Here is a 19,022-nt window from a genome sequence, read left to right on the forward strand (position 1 = left end):
AAAGCTTAGTTAGGCGTTAGGACCTATAGACCCCAAATACAATAGGGGGTTATTAGTTTGTGGAAATTGTGGGATCTATTTTGTTACCCCCCCCCCCCCCTCAGCTTAGTGAGCATAAATCTTTTATGACCCCCAGGCGCACGTGCTATTTTCTTACATAGTAACGTGCTATATAACAACATATAATTTGTAACTGGGGGTCATAAAAAAGTCATGTAACTGGGGGGGGGGGGGGGGGTGATGAGAATAGATCCAAATTGTGAAAAGTGTTTTGGTGTATTGAGTTTTTAATGGAGTAAAGCCTAACAGAGGGTAAAAAAAATAGTCTCTTACTTAAAATTACGGGTCCCATTATTGACCCCACCCCCAAAATTAATCCTGCATGATATCCCGGTATTTTTAATGTAATGGAGGGTATACATTATGTGATTACTAAGCTGACGGGCTATAATGGGAGAAACCTAAAAATACTCCGATTACGATTTTCCCCATTATTGGGCCAAATTGGGGTCTTTCCCATTATAGCCCCCCCCCCCCCCCACACACACACACACACACACACACACACATTACGGTATAGTTACCATGATTTGGGGGGGGGGGGGGTATAATTCCATAGCGGGGGTGCTATAATTTAATAGCGGGGGGGGGGGGGGGCTATAATTTCATAGCGGGAGGGGGGGGGGGGGGGGCTATAATTGGAAAGACCCCTAAATTGTAGCCCCTGAAAATATAGCCCCTCTCTACTCCCCAAATATTGTTTTCTGGCAATGATGGGGGTATAGGTTATCTGACCATTAAGCTAGGAAGGGGGAGGGCATAGAGAGAAGGACCCGATTTCCTGTTTCCAATCCATTAAGTAATGGTTACGTGACTGCTTGAAGTCACTGAGAACTTCTGGCGTTTATCGAGAACCGCGAAATACTTTGAGATATTAAGTCAGAATTTCGAAGTGACTTCTGCAGAGTCACTTAACAATGCTTAAAACACAAAACGCGCACGTTTTTAAATGATGAAAGTCAACGGAAGTCAACTTCTGGCTAAGTGGCAACTTCTGGCATTTCAACTTCTGGCACTGCAGACTTTCAGCATTTTAAGATGTGCATATGACTGTTTTAATGAATATCAACCAAGTTTGGGTGTCAATTGAGCTGCGCAATCAATTGATAGTTTCATTTGTGCCGCGATGTCAATTGATGTAAAAGTCACGCATGTGTGTAAAGTGATCATGACTAATATAGTTATTCAATTGTAAAGGTAGCCTACCGAGAACAACACGCATTTTTTTGTTCAAAAATTTTTTCAAATTACGTTACTCGGTTGGTTTTTTTTCTTTCATTTGCATACAATCTGTAAGAATAATCATCTATCGATGGAAAGGCAACATTTTCGTTATCTTGTTATAATATTAACTGATGTTGTGTTTGTCGTTCAACCTCATTCAGGTAAATTTGCCAAAATTTGGGTTATTCCATCAGGGTCCCCGCCCCTGCTTGGTCTAAATATACCCCCAACTGCCCTAAATACCATTATAGCACAAAATTTTTAAACCTCCAAGAACTTTCAAGAATATTAGCTTGATGGCAGTTTCATTTTGTTGATGAAAAAGGGGTTTTTCTCATTATAACCCCCACAAATTTATAGCACTCATGCTATACTTACTTTGATTGTGGGCTATAAGGATAAGGAACCTTCATCGTTTGGGAAAACCCCTTCTGATGTGAAAGACTTGTGGAAGACTGCAAACAGTATGCACCTGATAAAACCGGATGGGGGCAAAACGGAAGGGATCCCAAAATAATAATGGGGACGAAAATGAAACAGAAACAACAAAATTAATAACAAAGATGAAGGTCAAATTACCCGGCTTGAGGTTTTTGGGTAAATTTTTGTAAGAAATGCGGTGAAGGCGGTGAATTTTTGTAAGAAATACGGTGATTGCGTTGAATGCGGTGACAATAAATATTTCACCGCATTTCACCGCATTTCTTACAAAAATTCACCGCAAAAGTCAGCGCATTTCTTACAAAAATTCACCGCATCGACTTTTGTGGAAAATTAACGTATGAAATGCGGTGAAAGCGGTGAATGCGGTGAAAAAATAATTCACCGCATTTCACCGCATTTCTTACAAAAGTTCACCGCGAAATTCACCGCATTTTTTACAAAAATTCACCGCATTTGCTTTCCAATGTTTACTTAATCTGATTTAAATGCACAAAAAATATCCAGGATGTACGTGACAATTGGCGCAGTGGAATAAGCAGTTAAACACATGCAGGAAGTCAGAGGGTCGAACCCGGGTAGGGAGAATTCTTTTTTGTAAGAATGCTGAGAACGGGGTGAAAATAAATAATTCACCGCGATTCACCGCATGCACCGCACAAAGATGTAAGAAAGACGCGGTGAAAATTTCTTTTCATCACATTTCACCGTATTTCTTACAAAAATTCACCGCTAAACCTCGACCCGGGTAAAAACAAAACATAGTTAGAGGGATCTTTTCCGGGATCTATTTCGTTACAGCATCCATATGAGACGTAAAAGTTATATGCCCAATAAGCGGGTGGAGGGGGTGGCCTCGAAACACTAGATCCATTTTCCGTTTTAACCCCCCCCCCCCTCTCCCCCAGCTTATTGGGTGCATTATCTGCACCACCCAGACTCACGTGCTATATTTTTACATAATGGTTTACTGCGTAATTGCACGTGCTCTGTAGCTGGGGAGAACATAACATGGGGGGGCACAATCGGAAAAGGTCCTATTAAATCACTGTGTATAAATGTGATAAGTGCGTTTGGGGCGGGTGCGTGCGACTAATACCCCAAGCGTATCCCAAGCGCACTTGCCACCTTTATACACAATGATTTAGTAGGGATCTTTTACGGATATATTCTGTTTCGGCCCCCAGAGATTTTATGGCCCCCAGTTGCAAATTATATGTCGTTATATAGCACGTTCATATGTAAGAAAAAAATCATGTGCGCTTGGGGGTAATAAAAAAATTAATGCTCACTTAGCTGGGGGGACTGAGCTATAAAAAGATTTTAGCTGGACTTTAAGATATTCTGGACTTAGCTCGACTCAGATTTTTTGCAAAAGACTTTAGCAGGACCCAAATTTTACAAAAGACTATGGCTCGACCCAAAAATTGTGCTGGACTTAAGCTCGACACATTGTTTGCAAAAAAAGTCGAGTTAAAGTCTTTTCATGGGTCCATCATTGGTCTTTTCATAAGTCTGCTTTTTTGCCATTAAATATTTACGTGCAATAATTCATATGACGTAGTCCACAAGTATGCTCCTTCATCTTTTACGATTCAACAGAACCAAAAATCCCTCAAAAACCTGCATTAATTATGTAAAAAAACATAGCCCATAATTCTGGAAGGGAAGACAAACGGAATGGCTTATGTCATGGCTAATGGGACTAGGACCAATACACTTGATTGAATGTAGCTAGCTGTTTCATTGAATCAAGAAATGTGGTAATAATTTGGGTCTTTCCCATTACCGCCCACCAGCTTAGTGGTAAGGTAACCCTGTTGCCCCATCATGGTATTTATACCATAATGGGGGGCTATAATTTCATGGTGGAGGGCTATAATGCTAAAGACCCATTTTTTCAAGCTGCTATAACTCTTTATCTTGAGATTTGACTAAATTCTTAAGGCTTTTGGGAGTTTTCCAACTGTTTCTTAAGTTGGACTGCTCTGGTGCAAAGCAATTTAGTCTGTTTTCGGTTCTGTTTTTAATTGCTCTTGAACGCAGTTCATAGCAATTATTGTAAACATGTGTGTCTTTTTTTAATGCAAATTTTTCAGTTTTGCGCTTTTCTTCTAGAACATTCTTTGACTTCTCAAGTGACTTTTTCGCGCTTTCGTTCTTCATTTTTGAGTGATCTCTATTGCTCTGAAGAAAAGCTAATATAAATTCGGTTGCAGAATATGTGAGGTTTGTGATCTGTAGCGCAGTGGTAAGTAGTTGCGGCTGTGGATCGGGAGGGCAGTGGTTCGAATCTCGGCGGGGGAAAAATTTTTTGCACCCATAATTTGATCTAGGCTACAGCCCCTGAATTAAATTGCCTCGCCTGTCGGTCAAGAGCAATTCTTCCGACATTTGTCGGTTTAGACTTATAAAGAGACTAATAGTGGACACATGAAAAAACATTAGTTCGACTTTGTTGGTTAAGAAATGACTAATGGTGGACCCATGAAAAGACTTTAGCTGGACTTTCTTCGTTATGAAAAGACTTTAGCTCGACCCATGAAAAAACATTAGCTCGGCTTTAACTAGGAAGCTCGACCGTGTAATTATGGTCAATATTGCCCCCCTCACTCTGCTAGAATTTTAAAGTCTTTTCATAAGTCAAGGCATAGGCGTGAGATGTTATGTTTTCCCCAGCTACAGAGCACGTGCAGTTACCCAGTAAACCATTATGTAAAAATATAGCACGTATGTCTGAGTGGTGCATAAGGTGCACCCACTAAGATTGGGGCAGAGACGGAATAGGTCCCATTATTGATAACAATTTGAATTTATATGATTCGTGAATCTCCGGGAACTCACTGAGAACTTCTGTCATTTAGTGACAGTGTAGGCGTCTTTAGAACGCAGGCTTAACATGTTTAACCGTGATAACCTTAAGGCTTAATCTCAAGCTTCCAGAATTTTATCGTCTACGATCTTGTAAGGCAGTTTTTTGGTCTTTCTCATCATAGGCCCATAAGGATATATTTGCGGTATTGGAGGGGGTACAACGACTAGGACGGGTGTTGGGTATAACAAGAGGAAAACATTTCTAATTAATCATACAGCCTAACAGAGTGCGTGCCTTTACATATTAAGAAATTAATTTAAGGTAGTAATGTGTACATGGTTCTTAAAGGTACACAGGAAGAGAAAACCAAAAGAACATTTAAAATTTCGAAATCCATAATAAAAATGAGCAAAATCACAATTTTAACGTAAAATTTTCCCAACATATTAAACAAAAAACAGAAAAGCTAGTTACCAAATATTTGCATTGAATAAAAAAACTGTGTGCAAAGGATATCATCACAAATAAAATTCGGTTGATCTTTTCAGTTTGTGCCCCCTCGTAAGTTATGCACCCACAGTTACAGAGCACGTGCCATTACGCGATTACGCAATAAATCATTATGCGAATATATGGCACGTGGAAGGGGGGTGCAAAAATGCACCCACTAAGCTGGGGGGCCAATCGGAGAAGATCAAATTTGGTTGAATTAACAGTTCAATACAGCTTAACAGTTGAAAAAGCTTAAAACTAATATATTTCAAACCACATAACCAAGTCAATCCAGGAGTAAAAAAGTATAAAATGGATCAATCTCATATCAATCTAAACACATACTTCTACGTTTTTAACTACCTCTAATTAATGTTGCATCTGTTTTTAAATATATCATCAGATAATCTTTGAATGATTCACAATTTATATCATACCAATCACCTAATGCTTGTTGATAATCACTACCAATTAAATGACTTTGTTTCAATTTTGGTTAGAAGCATTCTTTAGGTGGTAACGATGTAATAATTAACTATTCAATTTTGCCAAAACATTCATAATGAAATACACAATTTCTTCCTTTTAAACAAAACTTATTTAATGTTATACATTCATTATCACCTAGTGCTTTACTTATTGCATCTAAACTAAGTGGATGAAAGAATCTAAACCAATCAGACCTTTTATACAAACTACATTTTTACTAGCATAAATTTCATCAGTGTTAGCCAAGACAGAATTCCTATAATCATCAACATCAATTTGATTCTCATTAATTGCTTTTGTTAAACATATTAGATTTTTCTCAATCTCACCATTAACAGTCTTGTAACAATGACTCAGCTTTTTTTTCAACATGCTTTTTATTTGTAGCATTCGGTATCTCATCTTTCATCTGACGCAATTGACTGTTATTTGCTATACCACTAATTTTATTTAAGTCTTGTTAACTAATTTTGACAATAGCTACTTCTTCAAATACATTAACTATGAGTATCTGTTCAGTGATATGAACAATCTAAGAACTTCTCAAAGTAATCATACACTGCTTTATACATACGCAATTTGATTTTCTCTGCTATTACAAATTCAATTTAATTAAATTTATCCATCTTAGCAATACCTCTTGTTTTATGTACTGCTACTAGATCTTCACTAAATGATACACCATATTTTAAAATTTTGTATTCAATTTATTTACTATATTTATCATTGTCAATAACTATTTCTACATCTTGTCTACTGTTTAAATTCTCTATTGTTTAACCATAAAAATAATTATAATTTAATTTGAAAACTACATTACCAATGTTATCACGCTTTGCTTTAGCTTCTTTTCTTTTGTGAATTTTAAACTCTAAATAAGGTTTTAACCATTCATCTTTTTCATATCGTAATTTCTCTTTAATTGTAATGGCTTCTAATCTCAAACTGCGATCCAAATGCCAATCAAACATCTCAGCTATCAATAACATGTAATTTTATCAAATAGTCTCAACATTCACTTTTCATTTGGTTTATATATACCCGTATCCAAAACCTGACACCTTGACATATATTAGCTGTAGTCTTATTGGAAAGAATAGAAAGTTCCCAGTCATGTTTCTTTACTCATCTTTTTATTTAGTTTAACAGTATATGTGTATTCAATAATATAATTAGATGGTGTATAACTTTAATTACTACAAAAACAAATTTGACTAGTAGGTAAACTTTGAACGACTGCTGATGTGTACAATGTGTTTTTTCTTTACTTATTTTTTTACCAGTATATTCATGATGATTTTTATTGTTTCTAATTTCAACATAACGGCCAACTATTACTGATGCTATAAAACCTCTAGTATCACTTTAAATAGTATCATAAAAAACAACATAATTTTTAAACCTAACGTTATTACATTTCAAACCACATAACCAAGTCAATCCAACAGTAGAAAAATTACAAAACAGATCAATCCCATATAATTCTAAGCCCATTATTCTAAGTTTTCAACTACCTCTATTATCAATAGTGCGTCTCTTTTTAAATATGCCAACAGACAATCTTTAAATGTTTCACAATTTATATCATACCAATCACCTAATGTTTGTTGATAATCACTATCATTTATATGACTCTGGTTCAATTTTGATTAGAAACAATCTTTCGGTGGCAGCGATGCAGTAATGAACAATTCTATACTCTCAAAACCATTCATAATGAAATATATATTTTCTTCTTTTTAAACAAAATTTATTTAATATTATACATTTATTATCACTTAATGTTTTACTTATGGCATCTAAACTAAGTGGATGGAAGAATCTAAACAAATATGATAATTTTTACAACCTACAAGTTACTAAGATAACTTTCATCAGTCTTAATTAATAGTTTCATTGTATTGAATTTGTTTGCTTATTTTTTGCGAACAGATAATTATCATTTTTAGATGCATTATGGAACTACATTGGTAAAAAATATTTTTAGATTGAACAGAATTGATTGATTTGCTGACTTACCAACTGTTGCGTCTATACAAAAATCTTCTCTTCTACCTTCTAATGTAACGGTTAATCACTAATCATATATATACAATTAATGGCAGTCATATAACTATCATCTTCATTATCACAATCAAAACCAAGACACATTGAAAATTTTACTCCATTCTTGTAATGATAAGTGTACATTTTTGAATAATCTTCATTATGAAGTGTTCTTCTACGAATATCATTAAAAAGAGATAAAATTTTATTTAAAACACTTTCAGATCTTTTTGATAAAAAATATCTTAAAAATGGATAATTTTTTTGTTTGATTTTTGTAAAAGAAAACACATGTCCTTACATTACACATAAATATCATACATTTTAATATATTACAACGCTTAAATTTATAATGATTAGTTAATACTGGATTAACAGGTTTTCATCATTCAAACTAACTTCATTGGATTCTATTAAATCTTTTTTCTGATATCCTCTGTATTTGATTATAGTCATAAGTTGGTCCAAAATCTGGTAATTTAGTCTCATTAATATATTCAGGTTGATTAGAATTATTAACTCATGAAGTGTTATTTGTAGCTGGATGTAAATATGCTATCAATCTCAACATTAGGAAGGCAGATAATAAATATGTTATTATCTGCATTCCTAATATTTTTTACATCTCTTGGCATAATTGATAATTCAACCCAACTTCTACCAGTAGGATAAAATTTTTGTTAAAACATTGTTCGTCTTTCAAACTTTTGCAAAGTGCAATCTGATTGATTTTTTTTCACGCATTTGAAATAGTAGTTCATTATTCGGAATAACCAGATCTTCCAATATGCATTATATATTCTCTTTTGAAGTCGAAATCTAAAGAGACTTCATTTTTTGTATATTTTTTATACTGAAATTCATCAATTGTATTGAAATTTGTATGTGGATATACCCTATGTAACTCTTCTGATACTTCTAAGAATATTGGGTCCTCATAATTAAGACTAGTTACTGAAACTTGATTATTTCTCATGTTATGTTTTAAAACTTACTAATATACAACTTCTCTTCAGTTCACTTCGCTTTCTGATTTAAATATGACGTTTTCTCATTGTTTTTTTTTTGTTTCTAATGACTATCTCTATTATTATAATTTGCATAACAAATTATACAAAGACCAGATTTATAATCATCATTACTGTTAAAATTATTATTGATACTACTTTATTCATCAAGAATATATCTTTTACCTGTTTCTCTATCTACGATACATGTTACACTAGGTCCCATTGCATTATCGATATCAGTTTTCTGAGTATTAGAATTGTCAGTATCAGTATTATCAGTATTACTGACATCGGTTTTAGTTTACTCAGCATTAGTGTTATCAGTATTATAATTATCAGTATTAGTAATATCAGTATTAGTTTTTGGCAGGGTTAGAATTATTCTTGGTGTTATTATTATTAGTATTATTCTGATTATTATTATTATTATTATTATTATTATTATTATTATTATTATTATTATTATTTTTATTATTATTATTATTAATATTATAATTATTATTAAGATTATTATTATTATTATTATTATTATCATTATTTTTATTATTTTTATTTTTATTATAATTATTGTTATTATTATTATTATTATTATTCTTATTATTATTACTATTATTATTAGTATTATTACTATTAATATTATTATTATTATTATTATTTTCTTTATTATTATTATTATTATTATTATTATTATTATTATTATTATTATTATTATTATTATTATTATTATTATTATTATTATTATTATTATTATTATTATTATTATTATTATTATTATTATTATTATTACTATTATCATTACTAGAAATATTATTATCAGTTTCGGTATCATCGGTATTAGTTTTGTGGCATAGGAAGAACCAACAGCAACCAAGAACTTGTAAACGTATTATTATAAGCACTATAAACTTTATATGTTATTCATAGAGACTGTTGTTACGCACTCTCCGTTCGGAGCTAAATTGTTCCTTGGCACGCATGCGGCGTGACTGGTTTATACTGAAGTTAGTACTACGCACTCTTCATAGAGCGCAGACAAATTGTTATCAATGCCAACTACAGTTGGTTCGTGGCCAAGTTAACTCAACTTATAAATTGTCTGATTCACAAATGAGCGTGAGAATATTAGAGATCATATTCTACGGGTAATTTATGTCAATTCCAATTGGAACCAGAGAATAAATCGGAATCTTCCATCCGATCGTGTCTCCAAACCGAGTACTAAAATCTTAATCATGACATGGCACAGTCAGCATTGAAATCACCATTTGTTGTACCTGTCTTCTGGGAAACAACAGCAAACGCTCACACAGAGTGGCCGAATTGGTTCGGCACCCTGAAGAAGGCCATTGTGGCTCGGAACAAATTGAACGTGGATAAATTGCTCAAACTAAAGCCCACCAACGCACAATTACTTTACCCAACACTTCCAGCGTACGAAGATGCAGTCGAAGGGGAAACGGTCGACGAAGAACGTCAACGAGAACAACAGGACGAACGCAGGAAAGTGGATTGGGAATATGAATGCAAGCAGATAGAAAGAAAATGTCCAATGGTGGACCAAATCCCCTAGGACGAGGCCGACCTGAAAGTCAAAAGCCTCATATATCTGTCCCTAGGAGCTGAAGAATGGAGGACATTCCGCCAAAGAAACCCACATACCATGATTGAGCCATGCACAACACATAAACTTGTTCATGAACTGCAAAAAAAGCCTAGAAATACCACGAATGATGACTTCCCATTTTCCAAAGCTATGCAGTCTCCAAAGGAATCATTGGAAACAGGCTACAGCTGGCTAAAAGAACTGGGATCCCATTGCAAATTCGAGAATATGGAAGAGAATCTAGTAAAACACCTCTTCATATCAAACATGAGAACTTTAAATATCCAAATGGAATTTCTATCGGAGATGGGAACAGCACAAGTCTAACTCCAACTATACGAAAGTCAACTACGTGAAACAAGATAGGCCCCGGCAACAAATACAAATTCATCTATCAAAAAAATACAATGTGTTGGAAATGTGGAAGCCAATTCAACCCAACACAACTACTCAACTGTCCGGCTAAAAATTCCACATGCAGTAAAATTAAACTTGTGGGTCACTTCAATTCCTTGTGCAAAGAAAAAATGCCAGAGAAAAACCACGACACCCCAGATACAACAACAACAACCCACAATACGGAAAAGAGAATCAGGTCAGAAGAGTACGCCATGCGAAAACAAATGAGTCAGATCAATCTTCAGAACAGCTACAAATGGAATTAATCGACGCTGAAGCAGCGATATTTATAAAAAAAAACCTCAAAGAGACTGGAGACCATTTACCTCATAAAACTCACTTTAACAGAATTAAAAGAGGAAACCAATAACAAGATGAACCCATCATTTTCGGGAGAATTTTTGGGTAAAAATCCAATCAAACAATACAAAATTACAATGGCTACTGGTCACTGGGTCCCCCGCTCATTGAAACCCGACAGAGCTAACAAACTCCTACTGGAATGCAAAGATGCAACAACAGTACCCTTCAACAACAAAGAAAACTACAGATACTTCAACAACAGGAGAACAAATATTGTCTGTGTACTTCAAATGGAACTATAATCTGGTTCTTGGAAAACACAGAACACAAACATTCTACTGGTCAACAACTATATCAGCAACATTATGGGCAGAGATATACTCCAAAAACTTGGCATAACACTTTGAGCGTCTGAACCGAAAGGTAGGCAATTACTCTCGGTTGAAAATATTCAAACTGAAAAAAAAATATAATTAGATGGATAGCAAAAAATATCCCCATCTGTGCACAAGACAAGGCACAGATGGGGGGTATTTATGTTGGAATACACCCCGTTCCAACACAAAGGTAGGAGGGTACCTCTCAAGCTTCTAGAACTGGTAAAACAATTACAAAAACTAATAGAATATAAACAAATAGTACGGCTAGAGAAATGCTCTGACAAAGATTTCATCAGTCCTGTGGTCATTACCGGAAAAAACTGACAGAAGTGTAAACACAGTACTAGATTCAGAAAAGTTGAACGATGCTATACATAAAAATAAGAATCAGATTCAAAGCATCGACCACCTTCTGGACTCGGTCACTAATTACATCTCCGAAAGGAAAAACCATAGTGGTACATTGTACTTCTCAAAAATAGAACTAAAATAGACCTACAGCCAAGTAACCCTTGGCAAAAACATAAAAAAACATTGCAACTTTTGTATGCTGGGAGGTTGAGCTATTGGAACCTACAGATTATTTCATGGATTCTATGGCCATACAGATATAACAGTAATGTTCCTGACAACTTTTGACAAAACACTACAAAACATCGACTCAAAATTCGCCTTCCTGGATAACGTTCTCATCATAGCAAAAGGCTTACTAGGAGAACATGAAAAAGAGATGCACGAATTATTAAACAGATTGAAGGAAGAAATCATAGCCATTAACCTCCAAAAACGCGAATTCGCGAAACAACAAATAATATGGCTATGATATATAGTAACTCCAAGTGGAGTTACTCCAACTACAAGAAAATGTGATGCCATAATACGCCTAGAAAATCCAAAAAGCTTTAAACAACTTAGAACATATATGGACTGTATTCATCACCTAATCAAGATCATAACGAATCAAGCCTCACTATCAAAACCACTAAGACCGTTACTCTCAAAGTCTAATGTAAATGCCAACAACAAACTTATTTTGAATTGACAACCACACAATCGCTTTCGAAAAAAAAGGAAAGATAAAAAATATCGCAGAAAACAAGAATTTTGGCGTTAATAAACAAACCAGAGTACAATGTGATGCTAGCAGAAAAGGCCTCGGAACGTGATTGGAACAAAAAAGAGACTCCAGTTAGAGCCCTATAGCATATGCAAGCAGGTTTCTAAACACCCTTGAATCAAGATACAGTATAAATGAGCTAGAACTCCTTGCGGTAGTCTGGGCCCTCGAACGTTTTAAATAACAATTATACGGCTCTAAAATCATATTACAAACATCAATAAGTCCTACTCTCAGCCCTCAAAGACAATAGGGTCAACAAAAAATATTAAAGCCGACTCACAAGATCGGTTGATAGATTACTTCCATTCGGTCGAAAAAGTTTCGGGCAAGAATAAGGGATGCGCCGACTATCTCAGTCGAAATCCAGCTGGAAATTCATCTCTAGCACTAGAACTAACAGATGACACTAAATTCGTCATTAACACAATTGACGAAACTAAATTAAGCCCACTTAAGAATGAATTAGCGCCAAAACAGCAGCAAGTTACAAGGCGCGCAAAATGAAACAACACGATGACGTCATTAACACCAGTCAAACAGCGAAACACAAATAAACGCTTTTTGCCTTAATCCACACACAAATCAGTCGCATCATATTGTACATTTCATTCCCATTTCTGACTTTTGAGATTCGAATTTTAAACCCTCAAATTCTCTATTAATCTCCACGCGGAGCTTCCCTTAACTTAAACATATTTAATCTTCATATCAACATCCGATTCCGCAGTAAAAAAATCTATTTGAACCCCAAATCTTCCCGGAGCAAAACCTTAGTCTACAGTGGAACTCAAACCGATACTAACCCAAACAAACAAAGGGGGTTAGATCTTTTGTAGAGAAAAAACACCTGCAATTTTTAGAAGTCTTTAACAATCTACCTGTATCCTATTTTAGAGTGAACTTGATAAAGGTCTTCAATGAAGAATTCCTGGCGGAGGCGGCCAGAAAGGAATTGTCACCAATTATAAATTTAGTAAGAGTCCAAAACTGGAACGATCTAAAGAAGGTCAATCCAATTTGTTTCAGAATCCGGAGGGACCTTTCAGTAACCTCTTCCCGCCTAAGCACTTTATCAAAACTCCCGGAACCTAACGAAGAACTTCAAATGGATTTCACAGGTCCTAATCCGTATAAGAATAACATACAACAGAATTACATCTCGGTAGCATTAGATAGACTATCACGCTATCCACATGCAGAAACATTCAACACGAGTGACAACCAAACAGCGATCGAATACTTAGAAAAATTTTGTAGGGTACATGGCATCCCCGAATCACTAGTAGGTGGCCAGGCACAAGCTTTTCAGTCTAGAGAGTTTGAAATTTTCTGCAAAGACAGAATTATATAACTAATCCTAGCTCCAGCCGGAGATAATAGGGGAGCAGGTATAGTCGAAAGCCTCATACAAATAATAAATCAGTAAAGATTAGAAGATTTTAATATTGACCCCGAATGGAGTAACGCAACTTCGAGGAACAGACTAGCTCAAATGAAAGAAAATATAAGATCAATCCCAAATCGTAAAATAAAAACAACACCATTCGAAGCACTCTTCGGATGAAAACCGAACAAAACACTCTCAAATATTCTGAAACAACTGTCCTCAAATAACGTCATACAAAAAATTATAAATGAACTGTTTCGACAAAACGGTCTTGAGAGAAAACGTCATCACACCTGATGTACTGTGGAGACGGGACGGTATGTCCGAAGACGAATTAGACATACAATATAATGAGGACTACACAACCCAACAATCGGACGCCCAAGCGCCATCATCGAACTCAGACTCAGATGACGCCCCACTAGCCCCTAAATTATCCAGTAAGATCATTCCGTCCGAATTACACATCTCCATTGGAGATAAAACAACAAAGATTGTATATAATAAAAAGAACGTTGCACGCAAATCAATTGCGCGCAAAACAAAAGCACCCCGCCCAAATTTATGTTCACAATGGAATAAAATTGAGGATGGCACTTCACCAAATTATACACCTCATACAAAAACAATTGATACCTCCACACGAAAAGATACTGTTTTACGCTAAAACGATGCAGCAATAGTGTCAGAACCGCGCCAACAGTGTCGTCCGCGCCTTATCCATATGCTAGACTGCAAGACAGTAAGCGAATACAAAAGGAAAAGAGAAAAAAATCAAAAAGTCCTGTTTAGAAGAGGCACAAGCAGCCAACAAAGCAACTAATATAATCACCAAGGAACAAGGAACAACCAACTATCTCAAAACAAGCAGATGCATAACTGGCAAAAATAACCAAATAAACAAAATTCGAATGACAACAACCACCCCAACTGGAGCCCGGAAGGATTAAAAACGCTGGCTAAACAAAATCAAAAGTCTCAAAAAAGAAGAAGGACAACTATGCAACAACAACCCAAATCACCTCCGAAAGGAGCCCAACTGAAACTCCCCATCCGAGTCGCTAGTCGCTATTCCGAATTATCGCAAATAATGACCCAAGCATTCTATAACCAACAACCAAATCAGCTCCAGCAACAAACGTAGCTCCTGAGGAAGCATCAGAATAGCACTAAGAGCAGATGGGCAACATAATCGCATCACAATTAGACCAAAGCGCCCACACATCAGCCTCGAACAAGCCAATTAAGTCTGTAATCTCGCACAAAAGATAGGCAATATAATGCCAAAAATACAAAGAACAAAAACGATTTTGGCTCGCAAACTACCCAAGCCAATAAACCAGCAAAAGCAACACCATCAGTGGTGTTTCCAGTCTACAACGAATCAATTGTCGACAGTACAAACCCGGAACAACTGAATACTCCACATGGAGCAAACGTACGCGCAAGGATACTCAGCCCTACCTTTTTGACGGTTTACAACACAGCTAGCTCGGGAAACTCAAGCGTGTATAAAACTCCTGTACTATCCCCCCTCCAAGAATCGATATTGGTTCCAGAGGACGACGAAAATATATGCCTAAACGAATTAGATGCCTTACATTCATCCTAATCACAATGGAATCCAGAAAATGGTTTTTAGCTTACAAAAGTACATATCAAGTGTGGAGTATCAACCTTCTGTCAGCAACGTATCTATGAGACAAATCAAAAAGCAACCAATAGATAATGTCGTCAATAAATTGAACAGAAATGGTCATATGGGATATAATGCGTTTAGGTGACTTGAAAAATATGTTTCCCTATTGGAAATTTCTCGTGTTTTTTAGCCTGTTTTTCCTTGCAGAAAATAAAGAATGTAGGTGTTCCATCAAATGTCACCCAAGCACTTTAATTTATTTGCTTTTCAAAAACAAAACAATGGTTGATAATGTATGTCTTGGATTTTGGTCTTTAAACTTAATATATTAGTTCCTAACTATAACCTACTTAATTTTACTTTGCGGTGATGTCGAATCTAATCCAGGGCCCAATTTACTTAATTTACAAACATTCGAAAGCTACAATAAACATAAGCAAAAGCAAACTTGTATCCGTATTTGTATACGCAAACATTAGAAGCGTTAACAACAAACACGAAGAGATTTCGGATTTTTTGCAGCAGCGGAACAAACAAACATGCTTTATTGTTACTGAAACATGGATAAACGATAATCAGAAGATACCCTTAAAGTTTTAGGCAAAAAACACCACTTTGTTCATCAGAGTAGATCAAAATTGACGCAGTTAACGAGAGGTGGTGGAGTAGGGATATGGGTACCAAATACGTTAAAACATTCAATACGGTTAACAGAAGTTTTTTTGAATCACTATGGCTTGAAATAAAAGCAGCGTTTCAGGAAAAACTTCCAGTAAACGTTTCTTATTGTTCCAATAAAAACTTGGGCGAATTTTATCTACAAGAGTTGACATTAGAATTTCAGGCGCATATTCAATAACTGATAATGTAATACTAATTGGAGACTATAATATCAATCAAATAGAAAAAGAGTTATTGACAAAATTTGCTTCCAACAATGGGCTTGAGATAGTAGATAAAATTACTCCAATCTGGACAAATGGAAATCAGGAAACACTGATTGATCACTGTTTAACAACGAAACACCAACTGATACAACTGTTATCGAGCAGTTATTTGGAACTGATCATTTTACACAAGTTTTTTTTTCGTCACTGGACATTGATTATGAAAACATAAAACGCAGTTCTTTTACCCAGATACTAGCAAATTAACTAGAACTATTCTTAACAAAATAATGCATCAGCGGATTATAGTCCCATGTATCAACAAAACAATGCAAACTCAACTAAACTAGGAGAGCCATCGTCAATATCATCGAAAAAGAAATGGTTTTCCAGAAATATTTTGAATCTAATCAACAAAAAGCACAGGCTTTTCAGTATTTGGAGGGAAAAAGCAGACGTTGACACATATAACTCATACAAAAGAATAAGAAACCATACAAACAGAGTTCTTAGAAGAGCGAGTTGCAATTTTTCACAGAAATTGTTCGAAAGTCTTCCCGATTCAAAACAAGAGCGGAAATTCATTAGAACAAAAATAAAACACGAGGATAAAATTAGCAAAATTTCTAGAATTCGGTTCAACCAAAATACTTTAAAAGAAAAAAAACAAATCGCTAACACAATTAATAGTTGTTTTTCTAAATTATGTTTATACGAAGGCGAGACAGAATAGGTTGAGCCACCGGACTTTGCTTTTGACAAAACTGAGTTTTCCTTCAGACATATAACGAGAAAAGAACTGTTTACTGTAATTGATCAGTGTAGCAAAATGTCTATTGGAACAGATCTACAGTTTGCAATAAACGAATGCATATCAAAAAATGTTTTTCCTGACGTACTTAAAAAAGCATATGTAACTCCAATTTACATAAAAGGTGATCCACTGGAAGCAGAAAATTACAGACCAAATTTAGTTTCACCAACTCGTGCAAAAATTTTTGAAAAACTTTTGCTCCAACAAATGCTAGAACATGTTGAAAAGTATGAAATAATCAATAAAAATCAATTTGGGTTTCTGAAAAGAAAATCTTCGAGTGACACAGTAATGTTGCTGACAGAATCAATGAATAGTTTGTTATAATAAAACGAAACCGTTGTTAGTATATTCTTGGATTTAGCCAGGGCTTTTAACTCAATATCTCACAAAATTTTTCTCGAAAAAATTACAAAATATGGATTTAATACGGAATTAATTGCAATGCTAGAATCGTTTTCGTCTAACAGAAAACAATGCGTAAAGAACAGCACTGAATATTTGAACTGGGTGACAATAAATCACGGAGTACCTCAAGGAACAATTCTCCGACCTTTATTGTTTTTTTAATACATATATATATATATATATATATATATATATATATATATATTTCAACGACTTCCCAGAAAAAATAAAAAAAAGAGAGGACGTTTTACAGTTTGCAGATGACACTTGCATTAATTGTCATTCCAAATCCGATGAAAATCTCTTAAGCGAAAATAACAGTGTATTTGAAAGTACTGGCAGTTAAATGAGGCAAAATACGCTAGCTAACTTTAAACAGAGATAAAAGAGAAATTGTGATTTTTTAAAGAAAATGGTGAATCAAAAATTGAACAATTTCATTATAATGGAATTTTCATAGAGCCAGAAACAAGTTGTCGTTATTCAGGTATAATGATTGATAACAATCTAAATTTTGACAGTCAGCTTAGCAAAAATGGCAAATGCTTTTAGGTCAATTTACTTAGTAGGACATTTTCTACCACGAAAAGCAAGAATCGGTCTTTTCAAATCACTTGTTTTGTCTCATCTCAATTTCAGTGCAATTTGTTTTCAATCGTTTTCGGTTTTGTCACTTCAAAGAGTTAATAAACAAAGAAATTGAGGAATAAAGGTTTGCCACCTGCGCAAAAAGTTTGACAGTGCAAGGTCTATTATTGAAAGACAAAATTTTACCAGCAGAGCTTTTCATTAAAAAAGTTTGTCTTCTTAATTTTTTTGACCTCCTCTCACAATATAAAGAGAGCAGTCAAGAAACCAAAAACTCCTCCTTAAGGATTTTTGAAAATTACGAATTGATCAAAAACTGCAGAACTGTCCAGTTTTTTTCCAAAGAATAAGTGCCAATCCAAATGGAGTGACAGGTCACTGATCAGAATTTTTATCTTGGAAGTGGAATCAATTGCCAATTGAAATCCGAAAAGAGAAAACTATAAACACATTTAAGGAAAATTAAGCAGCAAAATGGTCAAACTGCATGAATTGTGTTCCAATAGATAGACAAGTAAGAGGCTTCAGGAAATTTTCTACTGAAGTATATAGACCAAATTATTCATATATTTATGAGGCAATTTTGAAAATGTAAATATTTAACAAATTGTTTTTGTGGTGGTTATAACTTTAAATTTACATTTTTGAAGATTAAAAAAAAAGAATGTATTGCAGGAAGTACCAAATGCAACCAAAACTTGTAAAAGTGTTATTATAAGCACTATAAACTTCATGTGCTATTTATAGAGACTGTTGTTGGGTTCTCTCAGTTTGGCGCTAAATTATTCATTTTGCACGCCTGCATCCTGACTGACTTATGTTGAAGTTAACACTAAGCACTCTTGATAGAGCACAGACCAGCTACAGTTGGTTCGTGGCTTGATTAATTCAGCTCAGACATTTTTTTATTCACAATT

At 34.8% G+C, this 19,022-nt stretch overlaps 1 protein-coding gene across 1 annotated transcript in view; it reads left to right on the plus strand.

The window, feature by feature from the left end:
• The first annotated feature begins 1,235 nt into the window (after positions 1-1,235).
• Positions 1,236-19,022, plus strand: part of LOC142353669 (uncharacterized) — an 83,854-nt gene continuing 66,067 nt past the window's right edge. Inside the window, exon 1 of the mRNA XM_075405974.1 lies at positions 1,236-1,445. Coding sequence (XP_075262089.1) covers positions 1,373-1,445 — 73 coding nt within the window. The 5' untranslated portion in view covers positions 1,236-1,372. The remainder of the gene's footprint in view (positions 1,446-19,022) is intronic.

This window comes from Convolutriloba macropyga, chromosome 14 (assembly GCF_964194025.1).
Source record: "Convolutriloba macropyga chromosome 14, txConMacr16.3, whole genome shotgun sequence".
Taxonomy (NCBI): domain Eukaryota; kingdom Metazoa; phylum Xenacoelomorpha; order Acoela; family Convolutidae; genus Convolutriloba; species Convolutriloba macropyga.